The 24,555-nt window shown below is 44.5% G+C and overlaps 2 protein-coding genes across 2 annotated transcripts; both read right to left on the reverse strand.

Moving 5' to 3' along the window:
• Positions 1 to 4,092: 4,092 nt before the first annotated feature.
• On the reverse strand, positions 4,093 to 14,873 carry LOC306857288 (MYG1 exonuclease-like). The gene is made up of 7 exons (XM_079397165.1): positions 14,696 to 14,873; positions 11,251 to 11,363; positions 8,661 to 8,820; positions 7,519 to 7,668; positions 6,000 to 6,122; positions 5,587 to 5,768; positions 4,093 to 4,931 (listed from the first exon to the last, which is right to left on the reverse strand). Exons 1-7 carry the CDS (start codon positions 14,843 to 14,845, stop codon positions 4,751 to 4,753), a joined length of 1,059 nt encoding a protein of 352 aa, XP_079253291.1. The 5' UTR covers positions 14,846 to 14,873; the 3' UTR covers positions 4,093 to 4,750.
• A 1,256-nt stretch (positions 14,874 to 16,129) lies between these two features.
• prr13 (proline rich 13) lies at positions 16,130 to 23,583 on the reverse strand. Its single transcript, XM_079396913.1, has 4 exons — positions 23,413 to 23,583; positions 22,169 to 22,204; positions 20,960 to 21,288; positions 16,130 to 16,687 (listed from the first exon to the last, which is right to left on the reverse strand). Exons 2-4 carry the CDS (start codon positions 22,182 to 22,184, stop codon positions 16,646 to 16,648), a joined length of 387 nt encoding a protein of 128 aa, XP_079253039.1. The 5' UTR covers positions 22,185 to 22,204; positions 23,413 to 23,583; the 3' UTR covers positions 16,130 to 16,645.
• Positions 23,584 to 24,555: the final 972 nt, after the last annotated feature.

Genomic DNA, 24,555 nt, shown 5'->3' on the forward strand with positions numbered 1-24,555 from the left:
AGACAGCAGAGACACACGGAGCCTGTGGCAAGCCATTCAGACCATCACTGACTACAAGCCCCCGCCACAGGCCTGTGATGAGGACACATCCCTCCCCGATGCACTCAACCACTTTTATTCACGGTTTGAAATGCAGAATGACACACCTGCACAAAAACTGCCCACACCTCCCAACGACCGGGCACTCTGTCTGTCTCCAGCCGACATAAGGAAGACCCTATCTAGGATTAACCCACGCAAGGCTGCGGGTCCTGACAACATACCTGCCGTGTTCTGAGAGACTGTGCTGCACAGCTGACAGATGTCCTAACAGATATCTTCAACACCTCGCTGAGTCAGGCAGTCGTCCCCACGTGTTTCAAATCCACAACAATCATACCGGTACCAAAGAAATCACCTGTGTCCTGTCTCAATGACTACCGTCCCATAGCACTGACTCCAATCATGATGAAGTGCTTTGAGAGGCTAGTCATGCACAACATCAAAACCAGCCTCCCCAACACACTCGACCCGCTCCAGTTTGCATACCGTCCAAACCACTCTACGGACGATGCAATTTCCTCCACCCTCCACCTGGCTCTTACCCACCTAGAAAATAAAGACTCCTATGTTAGAATGCTGTTCATTGACTTCAGCTCGACATTCAACACAATAATCCCACAACAGCTCATAAATAAACTAAACTTGCTGGGCCTTAACAATTCCCTTTGTAACTGGATCCTGGACTTTCTAACTGGAAGACCTCAGTCAGTCCGTGTCGGCAACAACACCTCGAGCACTACAACACTGAGCACAGGTGCCCCACAAGGCTGTGTGCTCAGCCCGCTGCTCTTCACACTGCTGACCCACGACTGCACTGCCAAGTTCAGCTCCAACCACATCATCAAGTTTGCTGATGACACAACAGTGGTAGGTCTCATCAGCAACAACGATGAAACGCACTACAGAGAGGAAGTGGCACAGCTGGCTGAATGGTGTGGCACAAACAATCTGTCCCTCAATGTGGAGAAGACAAAGGAGGTTGTGATGGACTTCAGGAGAAACTCCGTTGACCACCCCCCACTGACCATCGACAGCTCGACTGTGGAGAGAATCAGCAGCACTAAATTCCTGGGGGTGCACATCACAGAGGATCTCGCCTGGACCACCAACATCATGTCACTCTCCAAAAGGCACAACAGCGCCTACACTTTCTCCGCCGGCTGAAAAGAGCAAGTCTCCCTCCACCCATCCTCACCACATTCTACAGAGGCACCATTGAGAGTGTGCTGACCAGCTGCATCACTGTCTGGTACGGGAACTGCAGTGCTGCTGACCGCAAGACCCTCCAGCGGACAGTGAACACAGCTGCAAAGATCATCGGTGCCCCTCTCCCCTCCATCCTGGACATCTTCCTTACACGATGCTCCAGCAAAACCAACAGCATCGTGAAGGACTCCACCCATCCCTCCCACAGTCTCTTCCAGCTCCTACCATCAGGAAGACGGTACCGGAGCATCAGAGCCCGCTCCGCCAGACTGCTCAACAGCTTTTTCCCCCAGGCTGTGAGAGCCCTGAACTCAAACCACCCCGCCCCCCTCTGAAACCCCATGCAAACCCCTACCTCCTGAAACATGGACCACCCCCCACACCAAAGAAAAACTGTATCGAACTTAAATTTTTTACATTTATTTTATTTTTATTTTTTGTGCAATTCAAAGTGTGCTACACACAGGTGAGTGGGCCTGTACAAACCAGCTGTAGTAACACACTCTCCTCTATGTGCACTAGACACTTTACACACACTGCTGCGTGAACACAATCCCACAAAAGACTCAGCAATATATGTATGTTTACATGCTCATGCACTACAAATCATCCTGCTCTGTTCCCCAACCAGCTGCTGACTCAAATGTCTCTCTTTGCACATGTACAGTATTTGTGAAGCATTCGTATAGTTTGTATTTTTTATCTTCTATTTTTTAGTTTGTATAGGGTAAATACTTATATATAGTATACTTATAGTTAAATCTGTCAGTAGGTTAGTAGTGTATAGGTTTATAGTGTTTTTTACTTCATTGTTGTATGTCTGTATTTATGTAGCACCGTGGTCCTGCGAGGCACGACATTTCGTTCCACTGTATGTAAATCCTGACACCTTGTGGAAATTCTTTGAAAGACAGTTGAAAGTGAGACCAGAGGACACCCATGTGAGAGCTATAAAGTGATAAAGGGTTGGGCAGAAACCCTAAAAAAAAGTGCTTCTGTCTCTCTTCCAAATGTGAAATGTTGAAGTTGTGTAGAGCTAAATGGTTTCAGATCTCCAGCTTTGAAACAGCCCTTTAATAATGTCACTAGCATATAAAAGAGCAGCAGTCAAGAAATGGTGAGAACTGCTCAGATTTCCAAAGGCCTGCAGTACTCCGAGACGCAAGTACGCCTGCGGAGACCATGACGTGGTGCTAAGCACTTTTCCACGTGTTTCTATCAATCTGAATGTTGGCATGGATTTTGGAAACAAGGCCTGGTCACTACAGGCTGAACTTCAGCAATGAAATGCCAGTTCTCTGATGTAGAGTTAACCTTTGACAAGTTATTTGTACAGTAGATGTACTCAGCACTATCAACTCTCTACAGCATAATATGAAAAAGTATTTGCCAAGAACATGCCAAAATTGTGATGCAGGCCATAATTCAAGGCAATGCCCTGCATACAATGATGACTGCTGTGCAACAGATAACAGAGAAACACACTGTACGCCACAGACAGCAGTCCATCCGTAACCCAGTGCTGAACAAACCTTTGATCAATGAGTTCTGAGGAAGAAACACATCTGTGTTTCAGCTTTCATCACAGATAACATCCAGCGCACATTATCTCCAGCGGTCCATCCAAACCAGCAGCTCTCATCAGCTCCTGCTAACGAGGAATCCACAGCTTATTCTCAATCTCTGCTCACTTCAGTCAAAGGTACAAACGATGCCTGCATTGCCTTGGCTGTTAAACCAGCGTCTGGATGCATTTGATGGTTCATTAGCTCGATGGTGGTGGAAAGTTGCAGTATGACTTCTTGTAATTTTGAGGTCCTAATTAACTAATTATTTAAAAATGTATGTTTTGGGATCTTTGCACATTTGTTCTGGGACATTCATAGTTTTTGTACCAATAAATTACTCTGGAAATATATATATATGTAGATTTCACCACATGTTCTAGAGGTAAGACAGAACAAACCTGTGCTTTAGCTGAAAGTAATAAAGCCCATGTCTGCAGGCCATTTTAGCTTAGACTTTGGTTGTCTTATCCAATTTATGAAAGTAAATCAGTTGTTTCAGCTTTGTTTTTTGTGTCCTGTTTTTGCTTTTAAATAGCCGGTCCAATTCTAGGTCTAATCGGTGACATCTCGTGGCCAATCTTCTGAAGAGGAAAGCCCTAGGTGAAGTTCCCACTGAAGTCTCAGGTTTTTTCACAACACAACATTGCTCGTTTAGTGGCCTCTTTTGGCACAATGTTTTGTCTCCATTAATAAAAGATATTTCTTTCTACAGCCCTCAAAAACATCAGTGGAAGCAGAAAGAGAAAACTATTTCAAAGCCACTCAGGTCAGATCTGATCTAAGGAGTGCATGCTAAAATCCACAACGTTCATTTTCATAAAAATGGCCTGTTCCCCATGAATGAGTGCATGTTTGTTTAGACTAGTTAGGTGTTAAGTGCTTTGGTTCATAAAACCTTTGTGCACAATTACATGCGTTTGGTTTCTGCGGTCACTACTTGCAAACGAAGTCCCTTCAACGAACTACATGCTGTAATGCAGAGACACTCACCGCTGGCCCACGAGATCCAAGTTCCTGGAGAGTTCAGCTCTAACCCTCATCAAACACACCTGAGCATCAGAGACCCACGAGCAGGTGAGTCTGATCAACTCTGCAGCGCATTGGCCCTCCAGGAAAGATTCGAGGAACCCTGCTCTAATGCATTAATACTGCAAGACAGTTATGCTCTGTGGCCACAAAAAAAAAACATTTCTAAGTGTTGAAATGAAATGACACTGAATGTTTGCTGGACAAACAGATTAATTGATTGAAATATTGATTCTGCTAGAGTTCTGGCAACTGATAACTATAATTATTATTTATATACGTTTGCCTTGTGAGCTAATTTGCTACAAAGTGTTCAAGGAAAGGAGCAAAAGCAAAACTTACCATCCAAACACTAAATGAATGTACAGGCAGACGCACCAGGAGTCACTGCCATGATATACGTGTCTGACACTCAGAAGAACCAGAAAAAGCACACTTTTCCAAGATCAAAATTACTGTTTAGTTACACATAAATAATTCTTTGATGTTTAACTATAAGTGCATCAAGGAGTGAAGATGACCAGTAGATCTTAAACAGGTTCAAGACAATTAAATATGAAAATAAGGCTGAGGCAACAACACAATCCACTGAATGCACTGTATTTCTATCACAGCCTCATTTTCATTCCCATCCAAAATTAAATATGGCTCAACTTGACTAAGGTCTGATATTAACGGTTTACATATGGCCAAACTGTTCATTTTTAGGCCAAGAACAAGCTCAGTATTTTCATTATCTGTATAAAAAGATCACTGTAGATGTCTAGTCCAGTTCTTCTCGTGTGAAACTGAATCCTTCCACAGGAGGCAGAAAGAATAAACCTCGCAAATAATCCACAACATCACTGTAAAGTTCTGTATGTTCCAAAGTGAATACAAACAAAAGCATTAATAAACGCAAGAGAGGTTTATTTGGGTAAAGGTCTGGGTGCGGTCTGCAGTGTTCTCTTGGCCATCTCCAGCGCTCCCTCCTGTGTCCGGTTACCCCCGATGAAGCCGCTGGCGTGAACGAAGATGCAGCCGGGGATCCCGCTCAGCTCCGACAGCGTCTCGTCCCGCACGCCTCGCCATTCCTCCAGGAGACTCAATCTGGAGACATGAGCAGCACAAATCAACCTCCTCTCGCTTCAGCCATGATGAACAGGGCATCACCTGCAGTGAAACTCAATGCTACAAGTTTATAACCAGTAACAGTGAATACAATATTAGTTACTACAACGCGTGACCCTGCAGCACAAAAGCAGTCATCAGTAACTCAGGTATATCTGTAGTAATAGCCAACAATACATTGTATGGATCAAAATTATACATTTCTCTTTTATGACAAAAATCATTAGGATATTAAGTAAAGATCATGTTCCATGAAGATACTTTGTAAATTTCCTACCGTAAATATATCAAAACTTAATTTTTGATTAGTAATATGCATTGCTAAGAACTTCATTTGAACAACTTTAAAGGAGATTTTCTCAATATTTAGATTTTTTTGCTCCCTCAGATTCCAGATTTTCTAATAGTTGTATCTCAGACTAATATTGTCCTATCATAACAAACCATACATCAATGGAAAGATTATTTATTCAACTTTCAGATCATGTAGAAACCTCAATTTCAGAAAATATTGACCCTTATGACTGGTTTTGTGCTCCAGGGTCATATGTGACACTCGAAGATCTTATATACTCTTGAAAAACAAAAGCCGTGGTGTGGGTATGAAAGTGTTTCAGGATGACAGAAGGTGCACCTGTTCTGGAAGGTGTTGAGTCCGGCCGGGACACACTGGACTCTCCAGTGTCCGTTCTGATCCGAGTACAGCACAAACTTGATGGGCACGTCCACCTTCAGCTCCTTCTCCAGCGCAAACAGATGCTCTTTCCAGGGACAGCCGCCCTGAGCCAGCAGCAGCAGCTCTCCGCTCGGATCCACCTGCACAGCACAGTCATTACACAAACCACAGCACTTCTACAGCACCAACCACGACCAGCAGAGCAACCAGTTACTCTTTATAAGAACACCGGCTGGAGTCTGTTGGGTCACCGATTTAACATATTATATAAGTGGAGTAGATTCAGTTCTTCAGTCTCAGACCTGCTGGGTCACAACATTGGGTTGTTTTAACCCTCTCATGCTCTAAAGAGATATTAAGATATTAATCACCTGATATCTGGTCTGAACAGCTTGCTGCACGATCTCTCTCGCCGGGAGCCAGGCCTTCATATAGAAATCCAAGCGGTCCTTGAATTCTGCTCCTACAAGAGCCAGGGCTTTATGGAAGCCCTCCTGCGACGTAAAAGTTTTAATATTCAAGCAATATTCTTTAAAACATGATATTCACCTGAACTTCATGCTAAGCATCTACTCCTATTCTACAGAGTGTGGTGATGTATTCAGTTGTTGTGTACTGAATGCAAATCTCATCTGACCGAGGCAGCATTTACATTACATGCTTCAAGTGACTCGAGTATGATTTTGTTTCCCATATAACCCACGGATGTGTGAGCAGGAAAACAGCACAAGGATTCTGATATTCTCAGATGGGTTTCAGACCTGTTTACACCTGCTCACCTCATGCGTTTTCTCTGATCAGATATCCGATTTGTTAAAATGCTTCCATTTACACTTGGCCACATAAATGTGTCTCTACAAAAACAGATATAAATCCCATCTTTAACTCCCACACAACATCCAAAATTAACAGAGTTCACATCAGTGAAAGCAACAGATGAGCGCTGCATGATGATCAGCTGATTTCAAGATGAAAGACCGCAGCATCAGCACTGGAAAGATAAGTTACTCTCGCCATTTCTAATGAAGAGGATTGTGTGCTGAGTGTCTGCGGCTTACTTTCAGTCTCATTTGCAGCAGTTTGTGTCTGCTTGCTGAAGAGAGATGCGTGTTGTATTAGCGCGGTCGTATCTGGCTATAACATCACGTGTTTATTATTTTAACATTATGGGAGGAGTAACATGTATGTGTGCTTTCAGCAGCCAGATGCATCTACACTTGTCCAGTCACTGACGGTGGCGTCTGATGTTGACTCAGATGGTGTTTTTCAGAGCAGTGTTGCCAAGTCCAGAGTTTTCCTGCAGAACTGGGCTACTTCTACACTGTTAAAGCCATCTCTCCCCTGGATTGTGATTTTGACGGAGGGGATGGTTAGTTTGGGCTAGTTTAGATTAGCAATTGGACTGGTTTTATTTCAGACCTGGCAACCCTGTTTCTGGGTCAGTGTGTTTAGGGTTGTTTGCCAAGTGTATAATCTAAATGCAGATATTACAGATCTTTAAAAAAAAATGTAATCTGGTTCCCAGAGTTGGGAACCAAGACCTGCAGCGCAAATGCGGCCAGAGGAACTGAATCTGCATTTTCAGTTAGACCGTCTGCTGTTTGTGTTTAATGGCATAAAGGCTGAAATATTCATAAAATGTGTTTGTCAAAACGTGTATTACGTAAACTGTAAAGTCGACGGTACCATACAGTGATGTTTCAAATCAACACTGCTCCCTAAACAACATGCAGTTTTATTAACAATATCAGAAACTGTTGTTTACAGAAACGGCTGGTCAGCAGAGTTTAGAGAGCAGTATCTGATCCCCGCTGCTGGAGTCTGCAGGTATGTGTGCTGGTGATTCTGGTGTCAGGTCAGTGAAGCGTGTGTTAGAAGCGCTAGGTTCACCTCGGTGTCCTGGTCAGTGCCGTTCCAGTGAGGGTTGAGATAGCTGACCCGAGCGCTGAGGGTAGTGCTGATGGAGTAACGCACCGCTCCATCACACTGGCTGATCCCATTATCCACCGCATCCACCTCCTCCACGAAGTTCTCATACATCTGAACAGAGATCAGTCAGACACTGTGAGAAACATTAGCCGTGTTTCCACTGTCGGGTCAGAAGCGGGCCAGCTGAGGCTAGAGGAGTGGTTATGAACAGAAGCGGAGCGCCGCAGATCATTTCATAAAGCAGCTAGATCACCAGCATTAAAGACTTTTAAAATACATTTGAGCCCAAAACTCACTTTCAGACAGCAGCGAGTGTTTCAAATAACCTCTGATTGAGATCTGATGTGGATTATGATCACCATACAGGGCAGAAATATTTATAAGCGATGCAAAAGACTACGCATGCTAGCCATTAATGTTACCATAGTAAACATGGTAATGTAAGAAATCAGACAAACAGCCTCTAGGCTATAGCAACCGTGTATTTATTTAGTAACATTATCTGTCAGTACAGTAAATCTCATTTCTTGACTGTTTGATGTTCATATTTCGCTCCGCGTATGTATATCATAATCATAGTTTTAGTTTGGGAGCTCCTTCTGCTACTCAGATCATATTTTTGATGGAAAAAATATAGAAATTATCATTCTTTCTATGTGTGATGTATACTGTGACAAATGAACAGAAACAGACTGGATAGAGCGGGGGAAACACCCCCTTTAAGGATTGCCTATTTTTGTTTTTTAAGTTAAGTGTGTTCAGAAAAGTTATCAGTTTTCAGTAGACAATGACAGAAGTATGAAAAATGTCCAGAGTTTTCATGTTGCTTTTGGATTTAAATCTTCAAGAAAACAACAACAAAAATGCAAACAAACGGATGCTTTTATCATGTTTGTTTTGTGATTATTTCCAGTCATTTATTTCTGATTAGTTGTCTGATAACTTCTCGTTGTTGGTGAACTGATGGGGCAGTGTGATGTTGTTTCAGAGAGGCATGTGAAGGGCTGACGGTGGAAACACAGCGTGATTCTGAGCTCGGTGCTATCAGCCCGATCAAAGCACTGACCCCACAGTGGATAAGCGGCTCCTGAGCTCAAACTGACCTTGTCATACAGCACCTCCAGCTGCGGCTCGTCCTGCTTCAGCTGAGTCAGCTGAGAGAGAACTCTTCTGCCGAAGTGAAGGTAAATCAACCCCGCCGAGCTCAGCTTGGTCACCCAGCGCTTCTCTGGACACAAGCTGTGGAAACTCTCCACAAAAGACCTGTGGAAACACACATACAGTCAGATCTACACGCACCGATCAATCACTCTCTCCGTGTTGCAGCTGCCAGAATATTCTTGATTCATGCATATTCTTATTTTTGATTTGACTAACATATACAGTCAGGTCCATAAATATTGGGACATCGACACAATTCTAACATTTTTGGCTCTATACACCACCACAATGGATTTCAAATGAAACAAACAAGATGTGCTTTAACTGCAGACTGTCAGCTTTAATTTGAGGGTATTTACATCCAAATCAGGTGAACGGTGTAGGAATTACAACAGTTTGCATTTGTGCCTCCCACTTGTTAAGGGACCAAAAGTAATGGGACAGAATAATAATCATAAATCAAACTTTCACTTTTTAATACTTGGTTGCAAATCCTTTGCAGTCATTTACAGCCTGAAGTCTGGAACGCATAGACATCACCAGACGCTGGGTTTCATCCCTGGTGATGCTCTGCCAGGCCTCTACTGCAACCGTCTTCAGTTCCTGCTTGTTCTTGGGGCATTTCCCCTTCAGTTTTGTCTTCAGCAAGTGAAATGCATGCTCAATCGGATTCAGGTCAGGTGATTGACTTGGCCATTGCATAACAGTCCACTTCTTTCCCTTCAAAAACTCTTTGGTTGCTTTTGCAGTATGCTTTGGGTCATTGTCCATCTGCACTGTGAAGCGCCGTCTAGTGAGTTCTGAAGCATTTGGCTGAATATGAGCAGATAATATTACCTGAAACACTTCAGAATTCATGCTGCTGCTTTTGTCAGCAGTCACATCATCAATAAATACAAGAGAACCAGTTCCACTGGCAGCCATACATGCCCACGCCATGACACTACCACCACCATGCTTCACTGATGAGGTGGTATGCTTAGGATCATGAGCAGTTCCTTTCCTTCTCCATACTCTTCTCTTCCCATCACTCTGGTACAAGTTGATCTTGGTCTCATCTGTCCATAGGATGTTGTTCCAGAACTGTGAAGGCTTTTTTAGATGTCGTTTGGCAAACTCTAATCTGGCCTTCCTGTTTTTGAGGCTCACCAATGGTTTACATCTTGTGGTGAACCCTCTGTATTCACTCTGGTGAAGTCTTCTCTTGATTGTTGACTTTGACACACATACACCTACCTCCTGGAGAGTGCTCTTGATCTGGCCAACTGTTGTGAAGGGTGTTTTCTTCACCAGGGAAAGAATTCTTCGGTCATCCACCACAGTTGTTTTCCGTGGTCTTCCGGGTCTTTTGGTGTTGCTGAGCTCACCGGTGCGTTCCTTCTTTTTAAGAATGTTCCAAACAGTTGTTTTGGCCACGCCTAATGTTTTTGCTATCTCTCTGATGGGTTTGTTTTGTTTTTTCAGCCTAATGATGGCTTGCTTCACTGATAGTGACAGCTCTTTGGATCTCATCTTGACAGTTGACAGCAACAGATTCCAAATGCAAATAGCACACTTGAAATGAACTCTGGACCTTTTATCTGCTCATTGTAATTGGGATAATGAGGGAATAACACACACCTGGCCATGGAACAGCTGAGAAGCCAATTGTCCCATTACTTTTGGTCCCTTAACAAGAGGGAGGCACATATGCAAACTGTTGTAATTCCTTCACCATTCACCTGATTTGGATGTAAATACTCTCAAATTAAAGCTGACAGTCTGCAGTTAAAGCACATCTTGTTCGTTTCATTTGAAATCCATTGTGGTGGTGTATAGAGCCAAAAATGTTAGAATTGTATCGATGTCCCAATATTTATGGACCTGACTGTATTACAGTAATATTTAACACATCTGTAATATTGCTGCTGAAAGACTCATCTGTGTATGTGGTGTTATTCATGGTCAGCTGATGGTGATTTATTAATACTTTCATGTTTTTAAATTTCCTTTTAATGTTTGATGGTTTCAACAAGTTCACTGTCAGTCGCTGATTGTTTACGGTTTAAAGGAAGCCAGTGCCATAATCCAGAGTGTTGTGTGCTGAAGGAAAACGCTGGGAAGCTGGTGACCAAACCTGAAGCTACCCGGTGGAATCAGCAGATCTTCAATAACCCTCATGAACCGACGGATGAGGGATTCAGCAGTGCTTTCAGTGCACAGATGTGTAAAGATAAATGATTCAGCTGTAAATAATGAGAGATCCTGATCTCAAAATGCTCATTGCAAAGTACAAAACCACAACCTGGCATGCTTCCAACTACATATCAGTTCAGGAAGGAGTCTACTGATCCATTTATATTTACAGTTAGATTCTCAGTATTATCTCTTATCACTATCAAATAGCATAGAGAGGCACATTTCATATAAAAATGGGCAAATGCCAATTATTCCCCACTCATTTATGGATTCACATCTTCTCTAATTAGTCTGGTTTAGTGCGGATCTGTACAGTTCTAGTGCAAGATGATGATGAGGATGATGAAGGTGTACCTCTGATGATGGTCATAGCGCTGCTGACTGGGATCATATTCTCCTCCGACATCCAGCACAACATCACACTGCTTCAGGAGCGACGTGTCTCTGCTGCGGAGGATCTCTGCGTCCTGAAGAAGACCACAGATCATCACCTATACGCTCATCTATCACAGCTCCTGCAGCACGCTACACAATAACCTCTCAGATCGTCACCTATACGCTCATCTATCACAGCTCCTGCAGCACGCTACACAATAACCTCTCAGATCATCACCTATACGCTCATCTACCACAGCTCCTGCAGCACGCTACACAATAACCTCTCAGATCATCACCTACACGCTCATCTGCCACAGCTCCTGCAGCACGCTACACAATAACCTCTCAGATCATCACCTATACGCTCATCTATCACAGCTCCTGCAGCACGCTACACAATAACCTCTCAGATCATCACCTACACGCTCATCTGCCACAGCTCCTGCAGCACGCTACACAATAACCTCTCAGATCATCCCCTATACGCTCATCACAGCTCCTGCAGCACGCTACACAATAACCTCTCAGATCATCACCTATACGCTCATCTATCACAGCTCCTGCAGCACGCTACACAATAACCTCTCAGATCATCACCTATACGCTCATCTACCACAGCTCCTGCAGCACGCTACACAATAACCTCTCAGATCATCACCTATACGCTCATCACAGCTCCTGCAGCACGCTACACAATAACCTCTCAGATCATCCCCTATACGCTCATCACAGCTCCTGCAGCACGCTACACAATAACCTCTCAGATCATCACCTATACGCTCATCTATCACAGCTCCTGCAGCACGCTACACAATAACCTCTCAGATCATCACCTATACGCTCATCTGCCACAGCTCCTGCAGCACGCTACACAATAACCTCTCAGATCATCACCTATACGCTCATCTATCACAGCTCCTGCAGCACGCTACACAATAACCTCTCAGATCATCACCTATACGCTCATCTATCACAGCTCCCGCAGCACGCTACACAATAACCTCTCAGATCATCCCCTATACGCTCATCACAGCTCCTGCAGCACGCTACACAATAACCTCTCAGATCATCCCCTATACGCTCATCACAGCTCCTGCAGCACGCTACACAATAACCTCTCAGATCATCACCTATACGCTCATCTACCACAGCTCCCGCAGCACGCTACACAATAACCTCTCAGATCATCACCTATACGCTCATCTACCACAGCTCCCGCAGCACGCTACACAATAACCTCTCAGATCATCACCTATACGCTCATCTATCACAGCTCCTGCAGCACGCTACACAATAACCTCTCAGATCATCACCTATACGCTCATCTATCACAGCTCCTGCAGCACGCTACACAATAACCTCTCAGATCATCACCTATACGCTCATCTATCACAGCTCCTGCAGCACGCTACACAATAACCTCTCAGATCATCACCTACACGCTCATCTGCCACAGCTCCTGCAGCACGCTACACAATAACCTCTCAGATCATCCCCTATACGCTCATCACAGCTCCTGCAGCACGCTACACAATAACCTCTCAGATCATCACCTATACGCTCATCTATCACAGCTCCTGCAGCACGCTACACAATAACCTCTCAGATCATCACCTATACGCTCATCTATCACAGCTCCTGCAGCACGCTACACAATAACCTCTCAGATCATCACCTACACGCTCATCTGCCACAGCTCCTGCAGCACGCTACACAATAACCTCTCAGATCATCCCCTATACGCTCATCACAGCTCCTGCAGCACGCTACACAATAACCTCTCAGATCATCACCTATACGCTCATCTATCACAGCTCCTGCAGCACGCTACACAATAACCTCTCAGATCATCACCTATACGCTCATCTACCACAGCTCCTGCAGCACGCTACACAATAACCTCTCAGATCATCACCTATACGCTCATCTGCCACAGCTCCTGCAGCACGCTACACAATAACCTCTCAGATCATCACCTATACGCTCATCTATCACAGCTCCTGCAGCACGCTACACAATAACCTCTCAGATCATCACCTATACGCTCATCTATCACAGCTCCCGCAGCACGCTACACAATAACCTCTCAGATCATCCCCTATACGCTCATCACAGCTCCTGCAGCACGCTACACAATAACCTCTCAGATCATCCCCTATACGCTCATCACAGCTCCTGCAGCACGCTACACAATAACCTCTCAGATCATCACCTATACGCTCATCTACCACAGCTCCCGCAGCACGCTACACAATAACCTCTCAGATCATCACCTATACGCTCATCTACCACAGCTCCCGCAGCACGCTACACAATAACCTCTCAGATCATCACCTATACGCTCATCTATCACAGCTCCTGCAGCACGCTACACAATAACCTCTCAGATCATCACCTATACGCTCATCTATCACAGCTCCTGCAGCACGCTACACAATAACCTCTCAGATCATCACCTACACGCTCATCTGCCACAGCTCCTGCAGCACGCTACACAATAACCTCTCAGATCATCCCCTATACGCTCATCACAGCTCCTGCAGCACGCTACACAATAACCTCTCAGATCATCACCTATACGCTCATCTATCACAGCTCCTGCAGCACGCTACACAATAACCTCTCAGATCGTCACCTATACGCTCATCTACCACAGCTCCCGCAGCACGCTACACAATAACCTCTCAGATCATCACCTATACGCTCATCTATCACAGCTCCCGCAGCACGCTACACAATAACCTCTCAGATCATCACCTATACGCTCATCTATCACAGCTCCTGCAGCACGCTACACAATAACCTCTCAGATCATCACCTATACGCTCATCTATCACAGCTCCCGCAGCACGCTACACAATAACCTCTCAGATCATCACCTATACGCTCATCTATCACAGCTCCTGCAGCACGCTACACAATAACCTCTCAGATCGTCACCTATACGCTCATCTACCACAGCTCCCGCAGCACGCTACACAATAACCTCTCAGATCATCACCTATACACTCATCTATCACAGCTCCTGCAGCACGCTACACAATAACCTCTCAGATCATCACCTATACGCTCATCTATCACAGCTCCTGCAGCACGCTACACAATAACCTCTCAGATCATCACCTATACGCTCATCTATCACAGCTCCTGCAGCACGCTACACAATAACCTCTCAGATCATCCCCTATACGCTCATCTATCACAGCTCCCGCAGCACGCTACACAATAACCTCTCAGATCATCACCTATACGCTCATCTATCACAGCTCCCGCAGCACGCTACACAATCCACAGCAGGACACAGTTCAGCAGCAGACACTGAGGACATGTGAAGACGAGACTGTTTCATGCTAGAGTCCTCTCTCTCCTCTCAAGCGTTAACTGAAGCTGTAAGATCATGAGCAGAAGTGATGGAGAGCACCTTGTATTCCGGCAGCTGTCGCAGGAGGAAACACGCCAGAACTTCATCGCAGTGAAAAGTGCCGTTATGAGTCCCGATCTTCATCTTCATCTTCCTCAGAAGAGCGTTATTCACAAACACGTGACTGACCGACCGGAGCACCGCGTGCATCAACCTCTTCTTGTTCTTCTTCTTCCTGTAGTGTGTTCAGCGGCTGGAGAAGCAGCGTTAGCGCCACCTGTCGGTCAGGAGTGTAAAGCGATCTCACCTGGACATTACATTCATGATTGTTTACACACTGAGATTAAAAATAACACACAGTTAGTGAAACCTGACACTCAAAGAGCGAAACCTCAGCCCAAATCTGCACATTCTCAGCCTCACACTTTCTGCAAAACACAAGCCTACACACATTGTTTTGCAAGACACTAAACACACTACATTACACACAGAAATCTAACATGATGACACTTCTTTGCCATTTTAAGGCACTGCTTTCCAAAATACAACACATATGAAGCGACTGATCAAACACAGCCGTCAGGTGTGCAGACACTTAGCTGCTTGACTGTAAACTCAACAATCAAGAGTTAGCACTATAAAAAGACAACAGGTGAATTCGTCTTCAACAGAAATGAAAAGCAGTGTTGCTGTAAGAGGAATAAGGAGACACATCTTTGGCCACAGAGCTATTTTGAACGTCCCGGGTCAATATGGTGGTAACATCACAATATATGCTGCAATCACACAGTATGGGGTCCTCGTGCCAAAATAGCTCCTTACAACACCGACCCAGACTCCTGTGTTTAGACACTCAGTACTGGACAGACCAGGTGTCCGAACCCAGTATTCCAGAGCACATCCTCTGCCTGTGACACGGATGATGTGGCCATATCCAGCTATACGCAGAGATCATTGTGTTTTTACCCATCTCCACAAAATTTGATGTGCTATATTGTATTTGGAATATGTTCTGATTGCAATGATGTACTGAAGGATTTAACGATGCGGTGAGAAATAAATATCTTCATGAATGTGCAGTACTTGTCTCATGTGTTGTGTTTAGTCAATATATTCATGTACTTCAACAATATAAAAAAAAAAAAAAAAAACTCAAAAATAGAAATGTTACAGGTGTTTCAGATTGATCACAGCGCTTCAAACAGAATCTGACTGTATGAATTTGTGTATGAATTGTTAAACTATTGTATAGTTTTGAACAAAGTATTGTTTGGCAAAAGATCTGAGATGTTCTGCTGCTTGTGTGTGTGTGTGTGTGTGTGTCTTGTGTGTAAAATAGTGCCTAAGCAATGGTAAACAGTGTTTCAGTGGGGCATTGAGGAGGTGTTTTAATGTAAATCAGGCTGAGCTGTGCAAATCTCAAGATCTATTGACAAAGTGATTGCATCATTATTAAAACATTCATTTAGCACACAATAATAAATAAAACCGGTAGATGTTTCTCTTAAAGTTTTATTTATTGAAAAATTGCCTGTTCTTTATTAATCGCCATTTTTAATTGACATTTTTCTAAATCAACACAGATGTTTTCCAGATGTCTTGCAGATGTACGTGTGCTATCTTGGACTTTAGTAACTTTAACGCATAAAGGAAGCCAGCTTGTTTAATTACAGTTGTCCATTTCTCAAATCAAGGCAAATGTCTGATATTTGAGTGATTTCAGTATGTTGTTCACAACTGAGTCAAGCTCAGCAAAAGTTATAATTTAATCATCAAAAGACTGATGATTTCTTCACAAGGAAAGCTGATTATTTATATACTTTTTTCCTTGTAAATGCAATTAAGAAAATCATTCAGACTCGCAGAAACGCATAAATATACTTAATTGCTATACATTACTGCTTTTGATTATCCATGTTATTGCTGCTGGGCTTTATTAGCCCTGTCGCTTGTGAGATCAGACCCTGACAGAGGAGATCAGGTGCATCAGTGCATGTTCAGAGCTGCTCTTCAGTCAGAATCGCTGCTGCTGCTGCTGCTGCTGGACGAATGCTGCAAAACAACACCAAACAGCATTAGCATTACAACATCACTGCAACCACACACACTCGCACTCTCTCTCGCTCACTCACTCACTCGCACTCTCTCTCACTCACTCACTCACTCGCACTCTCGCTCACTCACTCACTCACTCACTCACTCGCACTCTCTCACTCGCACTCTCTCTCGCTCACTCACTCACTCGCACTCTCTCTCGCTCACTCACTCACTCGCACTCTCTCTCGCTCACTCACTCACTCGCACTCTCTCTCGCTCACTCACTCACTCGCACTCTCTCTCGCTCACTCACTCACTCGCACTCTCTCTCGCTCACACACTCACTCACTCACTCGCACTCTCTCTCGCTCACTCACTCACTCACTCACTCGCACTCTCTCTCGCTCACTCACTCGCACTCTCTCTCGCTCACACACTCACTCACTCGCACTCTCTCACTCACTCACTCGCACTCTCTCTCTCTCTCTCGCTCACACACTCACTCACTCACTCACTCACTCACTCACTCGCACTCTCTCTCGCACACTCTCTCGCTCACACACTCACTCACTCACTCGCACTCTCTCTCGCTCACACACTCACTCACTCACTCGCACTCTCTCTCGCTCACTCACTCACTCACTCACTCGCACTCTCTCTCGCTCACTCACTCACTCACTCGCACTCTCTCTCGCTCACTCACTCGCACTCTCTCTCGCTCACACACTCACTCACTCGCACTCTCTCGCTCACTCACTCACTCACTCACTCGCACTCTCTCTCGCTCACACACTCACTCACTCACTCACTCGCACTCTCTCTCGCTCACACACTCACTCACTCGCACTCTCTCTCGCACTCTCTCTCGCTCACTCACTCACTCACTCGCACTCTCTCTCGCTCACACACTCACTCGCACTCTCTCTCCCTCACACACTCACTCACTCACTCGCACTCTCTCTCGCTCACTCACTCACTCACTCGCACTCTCTCTCGCTCACACACTCACTCACTCGCACTCTCTCTCGCTCACTCACTCACTCACTCGCACTCTCTCTCGCTCACTCACTCGCACTCTCTCTCGCTCACACACTCACTCACTCGCACTCTCTCTCACTCACTCACTCACTCACTCACTCGCACTCTCTCTCGCTCACACACTCACTCACTCACTCGCACTCTCTCTCGCTCACTCGCACTCTCTCGCTCACTCACTCGCACTCTCTCTCGCTCACACACTCACTCACTCACTCGCACTCTCTCTCGCTCACTCACTCACTCACTCGCACTCTCTCTCGCTCACTCACTCACTCACTCACTCGCACTCTCTCTCGCTCACACACTCACTCACTCACTCGCACTCTCTCTCGCTCACTCACTCACTCACTCACTCGCACTCTCTCTCGCTCACTCACTCACTCACTCGCACTCTCTCTCGCTCACTCACTCGCACTCTCTCTCGCTCACACACTCACTCACTCGCACTCTCTCGCTCACTCACTCACTCACTCACTCGCACTCTCTCTCGCTCACTCACTCACTCACTCGCACTCTCTCTCGCTCACTCACTCGCACTCTCTCTCGCTCACACACTCACTCACTCGCACTCTCTCTCGCTCACTCGCACTCTCTCTCGCTCACTCACTCGCACTCTCTCTCGCTCACACACTCACTCACTCACTCGCACTCTCTCGCTCACTCACTCACTCACTCGCACTCTCTCTCACACACTCACTCACTCACTCGCACTCTCTCTCGCTCACTCACTCACTCGCACTCTCTCTCGCTCACACACTCACTCACTCACTCGCACTCTCTCTCGCTCACTCACTCACTCACTCACTCACTCGCACTCTCTCTCGCTCACTCACTCACTCGCACTCTCTCTCGCTCACTCACTCGCACTCTCTCTCGCTCACACACTCACTCACTCGCACTCTCTCGCTCACTCACTCACTCACTCACTCGCACTCTCTCTCGCTCACACACTCACTCACTCACTCACTCACTCGCACTCTCTCTCGCTCACACACTCACTCACTCACTCGCACTCTCTCTCGCACTCTCTCTCGCTCACTCACTCACTCACTCGCACTCTCTCTCGCTCACACACTCACTCACTCGCACTCTCTCTCCCTCACACACTCACTCACTCACTCGCACTCTCTCTCGCTCACTCACTCACTCACTCGCACTCTCTCTCGCTCACACACTCACTCACTCGCACTCTCTCTCGCTCACTCACTCACTCACTCGCACTCTCTCTCGCTCACTCACTCGCACTCTCTCTCGCTCACACACTCACTCACTCGCACTCTCTCACTCACTCACTCGCACTCTCTCTCACTCACTCACTCACTCGCACTCTCTCTCGCTCACACACTCACTCACTCACTCGCACTCTCTCTCGCTCACTCGCACTCTCTCTCGCTCACTCACTCGCACTCTCTCTCGCTCACACACTCACTCACTCACTCGCACTCTCTCTCGCTCACACACTCACTCACTCACTCGCACTCTCTCTCGCTCACACACTCACTCACTCACTCGCACTCTCTCTCGCACTCTCTCTCGCTCACTCACTCACTCACTCACTCGCACTCTCTCTCGCTCACACACTCACTCACTCACTCGCACTCTCTCTCGCTCGCTTGCACTCTCTCTCGCTCACTCACTCACTCACTCGCACTCTCACTCGCACTCTCTCTCGCTCACTCGCACTCTCACTCACTCACACACACACTCGCACTCTCTCTCGCTCACTCACTCACTCACTCGCACTCTCTCTCGCTCACTCACTCACTCACTCACACTCTCTCACGCACGCATTGGCGCTGTTGTAGTGTGGCTGCCGTCGCATCATCCAAGTGGATGCTGCACACTGGTGGTGGTTGAGGAGAGACCCCCCACATGATTGTAAAGCGCTTTGGGTGTACAGCAATACACAATAAAGAGCTATATAAATGCATCATTCATTCATTCATGCGCGCGCGCGCGCGCGCACACACACACTCACTCACACACACACTCACACGCGCGCACACACACACACACACACACACACACACTCACTCACTCACTCACACTCTCTCACACGCGCACACACACACTCACTCACACTCTCTCACACACACACACACACACACACACACACACACTCACACGCGCACACACACACTCACTCACACTCTCTCACACACACACACACACTCACACGCGCACACACACACACACACACTCACTCACACTCTCTCACACACACACACACACTCACACGCGCACACACACACTCACTCACACTCTCTCACACACACACACACTCACTCACACTCTCTCACACACACACACTCACACACACTCTCTCACACACACACACTCACTCACACTCTCTCACACACACACACTCACACACACTCTCTCACACACACACACACACAGTCACACACATGAGAGAGCGGTGTATACTGAGCCAGGTTTAAATTTACCGTGTGTTTAAAGTGAACACATGACAGTAATGGGTCTGACTTAAATATGTACTGAAGTTCCAGGATGTGGTGCATCTTTGTCACACACACATTTTTAAATTTGCTTTATTTTAATATCGTTTTCAAATTTGCAATACAATTTAGTTTCATTTGTATTTGTTTTTTTATTAATAATTTTCTTAATTTTAGTTTAGTTTTTATTTTGTAACATTTCTATTTAGTTTTTTATGTAGTTTAGTTTAAGTTTTAGTTTTAGTAATTAAAGTTTAGCAGATTTAACAGATCACCTCCAAAGCGCAGGCCAAAGAAAGATTTAATTTAACCTTAGTGACTCAAACATCAAGTGACACAAAGTTAAAGCATGCTGACATTGATTAGATGGTAAAAGTATACAAATATATGCCATAAATATAAATCCACATGATCATTTTTAAATTATTAGACTGAATGATAAATGTGTGTTGAGAGTTTTAATTTGGTGTCTTTTATCTTATTAAACCATAATCTTGATAACTGTCGTGTCCTGCTCACTTTCCCGTGAACAAACGAGCATAAATTATAACTGGGACTAATGAAATTCAATAATAATGGCTGAGCCTCAATTTTCGATTTGCAGCGTTCATGCGGTCTGTTATTAATTATTTTATTTCAGTTAGTTTTTCAATAACTGTTGTTAATTTCTTTTGATGTTTTTATTTTATTTCAGTTTTCTGATCAATGGTTTTGGTTTATGCTTCACTGTATTCCTAACGGTCACGTCTCCCTGAATCAGCTCATCCTCGCAGCACTCTCAGTCTCTCACCTTGCCGTGATGTTTGGGCTCCTTGTGAGCTTTATGGCCTTTCTTCATCTTCTTCATCTTCTTGTGTTTCTTGTGCCCAGGTGCATGTGTTCCTGCGGGGTGACCGCCGTACTGAGGGACGGGGCAGGGATGTCCGGCCCCGGGGAAGGGTGCGTGCGGCCCGGGCCCCACCGGAGGGAACGGCTGCTGGTACGGGATGGTCATGGGCTGGTTCATGGGTGGATAGATGGGGTTGGGTCCGGGCTGGTAGGATGGGATGGGCATGGCTGGATAGGCTGGGTTTGGAGGAGCAGGAAAGGCAGGGTTGGGCGGTCCAGCGGCTGGAGGTCCTGAGAGGAGAAAATCACAATACATTAACACACAGAAAAACAGTCTACATCTACAGTAGGAGAATCACTGATTTTCAGTGCTAAACTGCAAAAAGCATTGTGACCGTAGACTGTACTGTATGACATCTCCATCCACTTTCATAGCAAAACTGCCCTTCAACTTACAATTTAGTGTTTCACTGAAGAAAGAAAATACTGTAGTCACACCAGGCTAGAACAGCATTTGGATGAGTGAATGACATTTTCAGTTTTTGGCTGAGCTGTTTCTTTAAATCTGAAATGTTCAAAGTACTACACCACTAATGCGTTTAATATCAACCGGCTGTGCTTTAGGACTCAGATTCATGTGTCCAATGTGTATTTGAGAAAAACATTGATTTCATAATGATATTTCCCCCCATTTTAAATTCTTAGGTTAAGTTTTTATGATTTTTTAAATAAAAGATCAAAAGGATTAACAATGCAGATTAAATTAGATTATAAAGGGTGCCAATATTTTTTGGCCATGACTATATATGGTTTATTTAAACCGCAAAGGTAAAATATAAATGTAAATTATTGTGACAGATGTGAAGGGGGAGGAGACGTGCATCAGGTTTTTCAATGAAAAAGTCTTCCATACATCTGTGTGTCCTCGCTCATAGCTGCTTGGGAAGCCTCCTCACTCCTCGATCCTCGCGGTGCAATCAGAGAATTGAGATGTCCTACAAGAAGGCTGAGTTCAATCGGCTGACCCGGAGGTCATAGAATGGAGGACGGAGGAGTGAGGAGGGATATTGAGAAGCACCCTTGAAGTGCACTCTTGAGCCGAAACACCCCTGATTGAGGCACAGCATAGACACTGATAGGTTGAGAAATGATGAATGAAAGCAAAAATCACCTTGATTTGGCCACATGTTTGTCTCTTCTGAATGACCTGCAACAAATAAACAGACAGACGTTATTCACTGATGTAAAGTGAACAAACACTAAACCGGTTCTGTGTTGCTGGACAGATATTTACTACAACTACGGTTTACAGCTCTGTTTTCTGGACTGGAGCTGAGAGTCAAGAGTACGTTATAAAACAGCATGTGAAAGGTGATTAGATGTAAAGGTCAAATGATATAGGATTTTACTGCTAACGCTTACAAAGGTGAGGAAAAAAAGCCAATGTCAAATTAATCAACTTTTTTATTTTAATCAATGTGCTGAATAAAAATATTTCCCAATGTTACAAATGTTGTCCAAGCTTCTTTGGTGTCACAGTATCTGTCCAATCAACACGCTTACTTTAATAAGCACTGCCCTTTCTGATGTACAGCCCTGTGTTTCCAGATTTGCTGTTGGGTATCCATTTTATTTGCTCTCCAGGATCACCTTATTTTACAGGTGAATTGTGATAGGAGGAATCCTGCTCATCTCACTTCACCAAATGAGAAACAACAATAATAATAATAATAATAATAATAATAATAATAAGCAAAAAAATTAAATTCTAGGTAACAATGATTTTTCAATTCAACTACATTTCTAGTCATTAAATACGCGTAAAACACAATTATTTGTGGTGTTTTCTGAAACTGCGCAGTCCATGTAATCCACATCCGGGGACTGGGAACGCCCTGGACAAACACCAGCTCTCTCTCTCCCTGTCTGTCTCTCTCTCTCTCCCCGTCTCTGTCTTTCTCTCTCTCTCTCTCTCTCTCTCTCTCTCTCTCTCTGTGTCTCTGTCTGTCTCTCTCTCTCGCTCTCTCTCCCCGTCTCTGTCTCTGTCTTTCTCTCTCTCTCTCTCTCTCTCTCTGTCTTTCTCTCTCTCTCTCTCTCTGTGTCTTTCTCTCTCTCTCTCTCTCTCTCTCTCTCGTTCTCGCTCTCTCTCTCTCTCTGAACTGAACTAAAGCTGTTCTGCTGCTCTGACTCGGATCTGAAAAACTAACGGGAACATGTGATTATCAATAAGCCCAAAATACACATTCCGTTCACATAAAAGCTGTTAAAAGTCAATGATATTAAATAGCGAACCATTACAATGCAACAACAAATAAAGTCATGTGATAGATCCTGCTTTTAGGTTTTGCGGTAAAGATAGTCAGTGTATTTAGTATTTGCAAATAACGCGACTAATGATCCGGTTTAGACACATACCTTCTTCCCGGGAAAGCTGCGAGGCACTGACTCCCGCTTCCGCATTCCGCGAGCTCACCGATCACCGTCGTGACGTCATCACGGACTCTGAGCCTCACCTGCCACTGATCGATGACCAACACCTTCTGCAGATCTGTTCAGATATACAGCTCTCTCAGCTGACAGTATCGCGGGAGAGTTAGGGACGGTCGGTATTTGGTGTTTATCCTGTTTGGACATGTACCATTCAGGGCTAAATGACTACTTTAAAGTTTAAACCCAACCAGGAGAGAGTGATGGGTCTGACTTAAATATGTACTGAAGTTCCAGAGAATAACCACTTTAGGTCTAAATCTGCTTTCAAAATGGCTTTTCAAAAATAAATAAATAAATAAATAAAATACAAAAGGAAAAAAGTTTACCCCAGTGAGGGGTAAGTTGAGCCACATGGAGTCAAACTGTGCCACTGATTATGCTGAACATTTTCACCTCAGGCCATATCAAAGGAAGAGAAATTCAATAAAAATGAATTCAAATCTATGTGTTCCCCATCCATGCAGAGTTCCCTCACCTGTGGCTCAAGACGCTAGGATCCAGCTCCCCGCGACACTAAGAAGGACATGTAGGTTTGGATCACTTAAAAAAATCAGAACAAAATCAAGTTCAAATTGAAAAAAAATTGGTCTATTAGTACTCAACATTCCACTAATAAATGTTGCAGGGAAATACAATTTCACAAAAACTACATTGGCCAATTTTCATAAACAAGGCAAACTATTTAAAATTTTCAGAACAAAATCAAGTTCAAAACAAAGAACAAAATCAAAAATGTTTTAAAATGAATGAAATATAATGTAGAATTACAATAAAATAGCCTGGTTTTCAGCCTGGTTCTTATAAGAGCAGCTGGAGACACTGTACGTAGTGTGACCCATTAATATAACTATACATATTAATAATAGGGATAATATTATTGCACTTTTAGTTAGTTTTTAAAAAATAAAATAAACAAAATACTATTTTAAAATAAAAAGGGTTAAAAGTTAAATTTTATAGTAAACTTAAACATAAAAGGCTAATATTTGCCTTTTTAATGTAATATGAATTTTCATCATTTTCAAACTTTAAATCAGCAGGCTTTTATTTTGGCGGGTTGCTGGCATG

This window comes from Barbus barbus (assembly GCF_936440315.1).
Source record: "Barbus barbus genome assembly, chromosome: 37".
Classification (NCBI taxonomy): domain Eukaryota; kingdom Metazoa; phylum Chordata; class Actinopteri; order Cypriniformes; family Cyprinidae; genus Barbus; species Barbus barbus.

Coding starts and splice junctions, on each gene's coding strand:
- LOC306857288 (XM_079397165.1), bottom strand. CDS start 14,845: ATGCACGCGGTGCTCCGGTCGGTCAGTCACGTGTTTGTGAATAACGCT. Junction 7,669..8,660: donor TGGAGGTGCTGTATGACAAG/GTCAGTTTGAGC, acceptor ATCTCTGTTCAG/ATGTATGAGAACTTCGTGGA. Junction 6,123..7,518: donor GCACTGACCAGGACACCGAG/GTGAACCTAGCG, acceptor TTTACGTCGCAG/GAGGGCTTCCATAAAGCCCT.
- prr13 (XM_079396913.1), bottom strand. Junction 16,688..20,959: donor AGCCCAAACATCACGGCAAG/GTGAGAGACTGA, acceptor GTTGTTTTGCAG/CATTCGTCCAGCAGCAGCAG.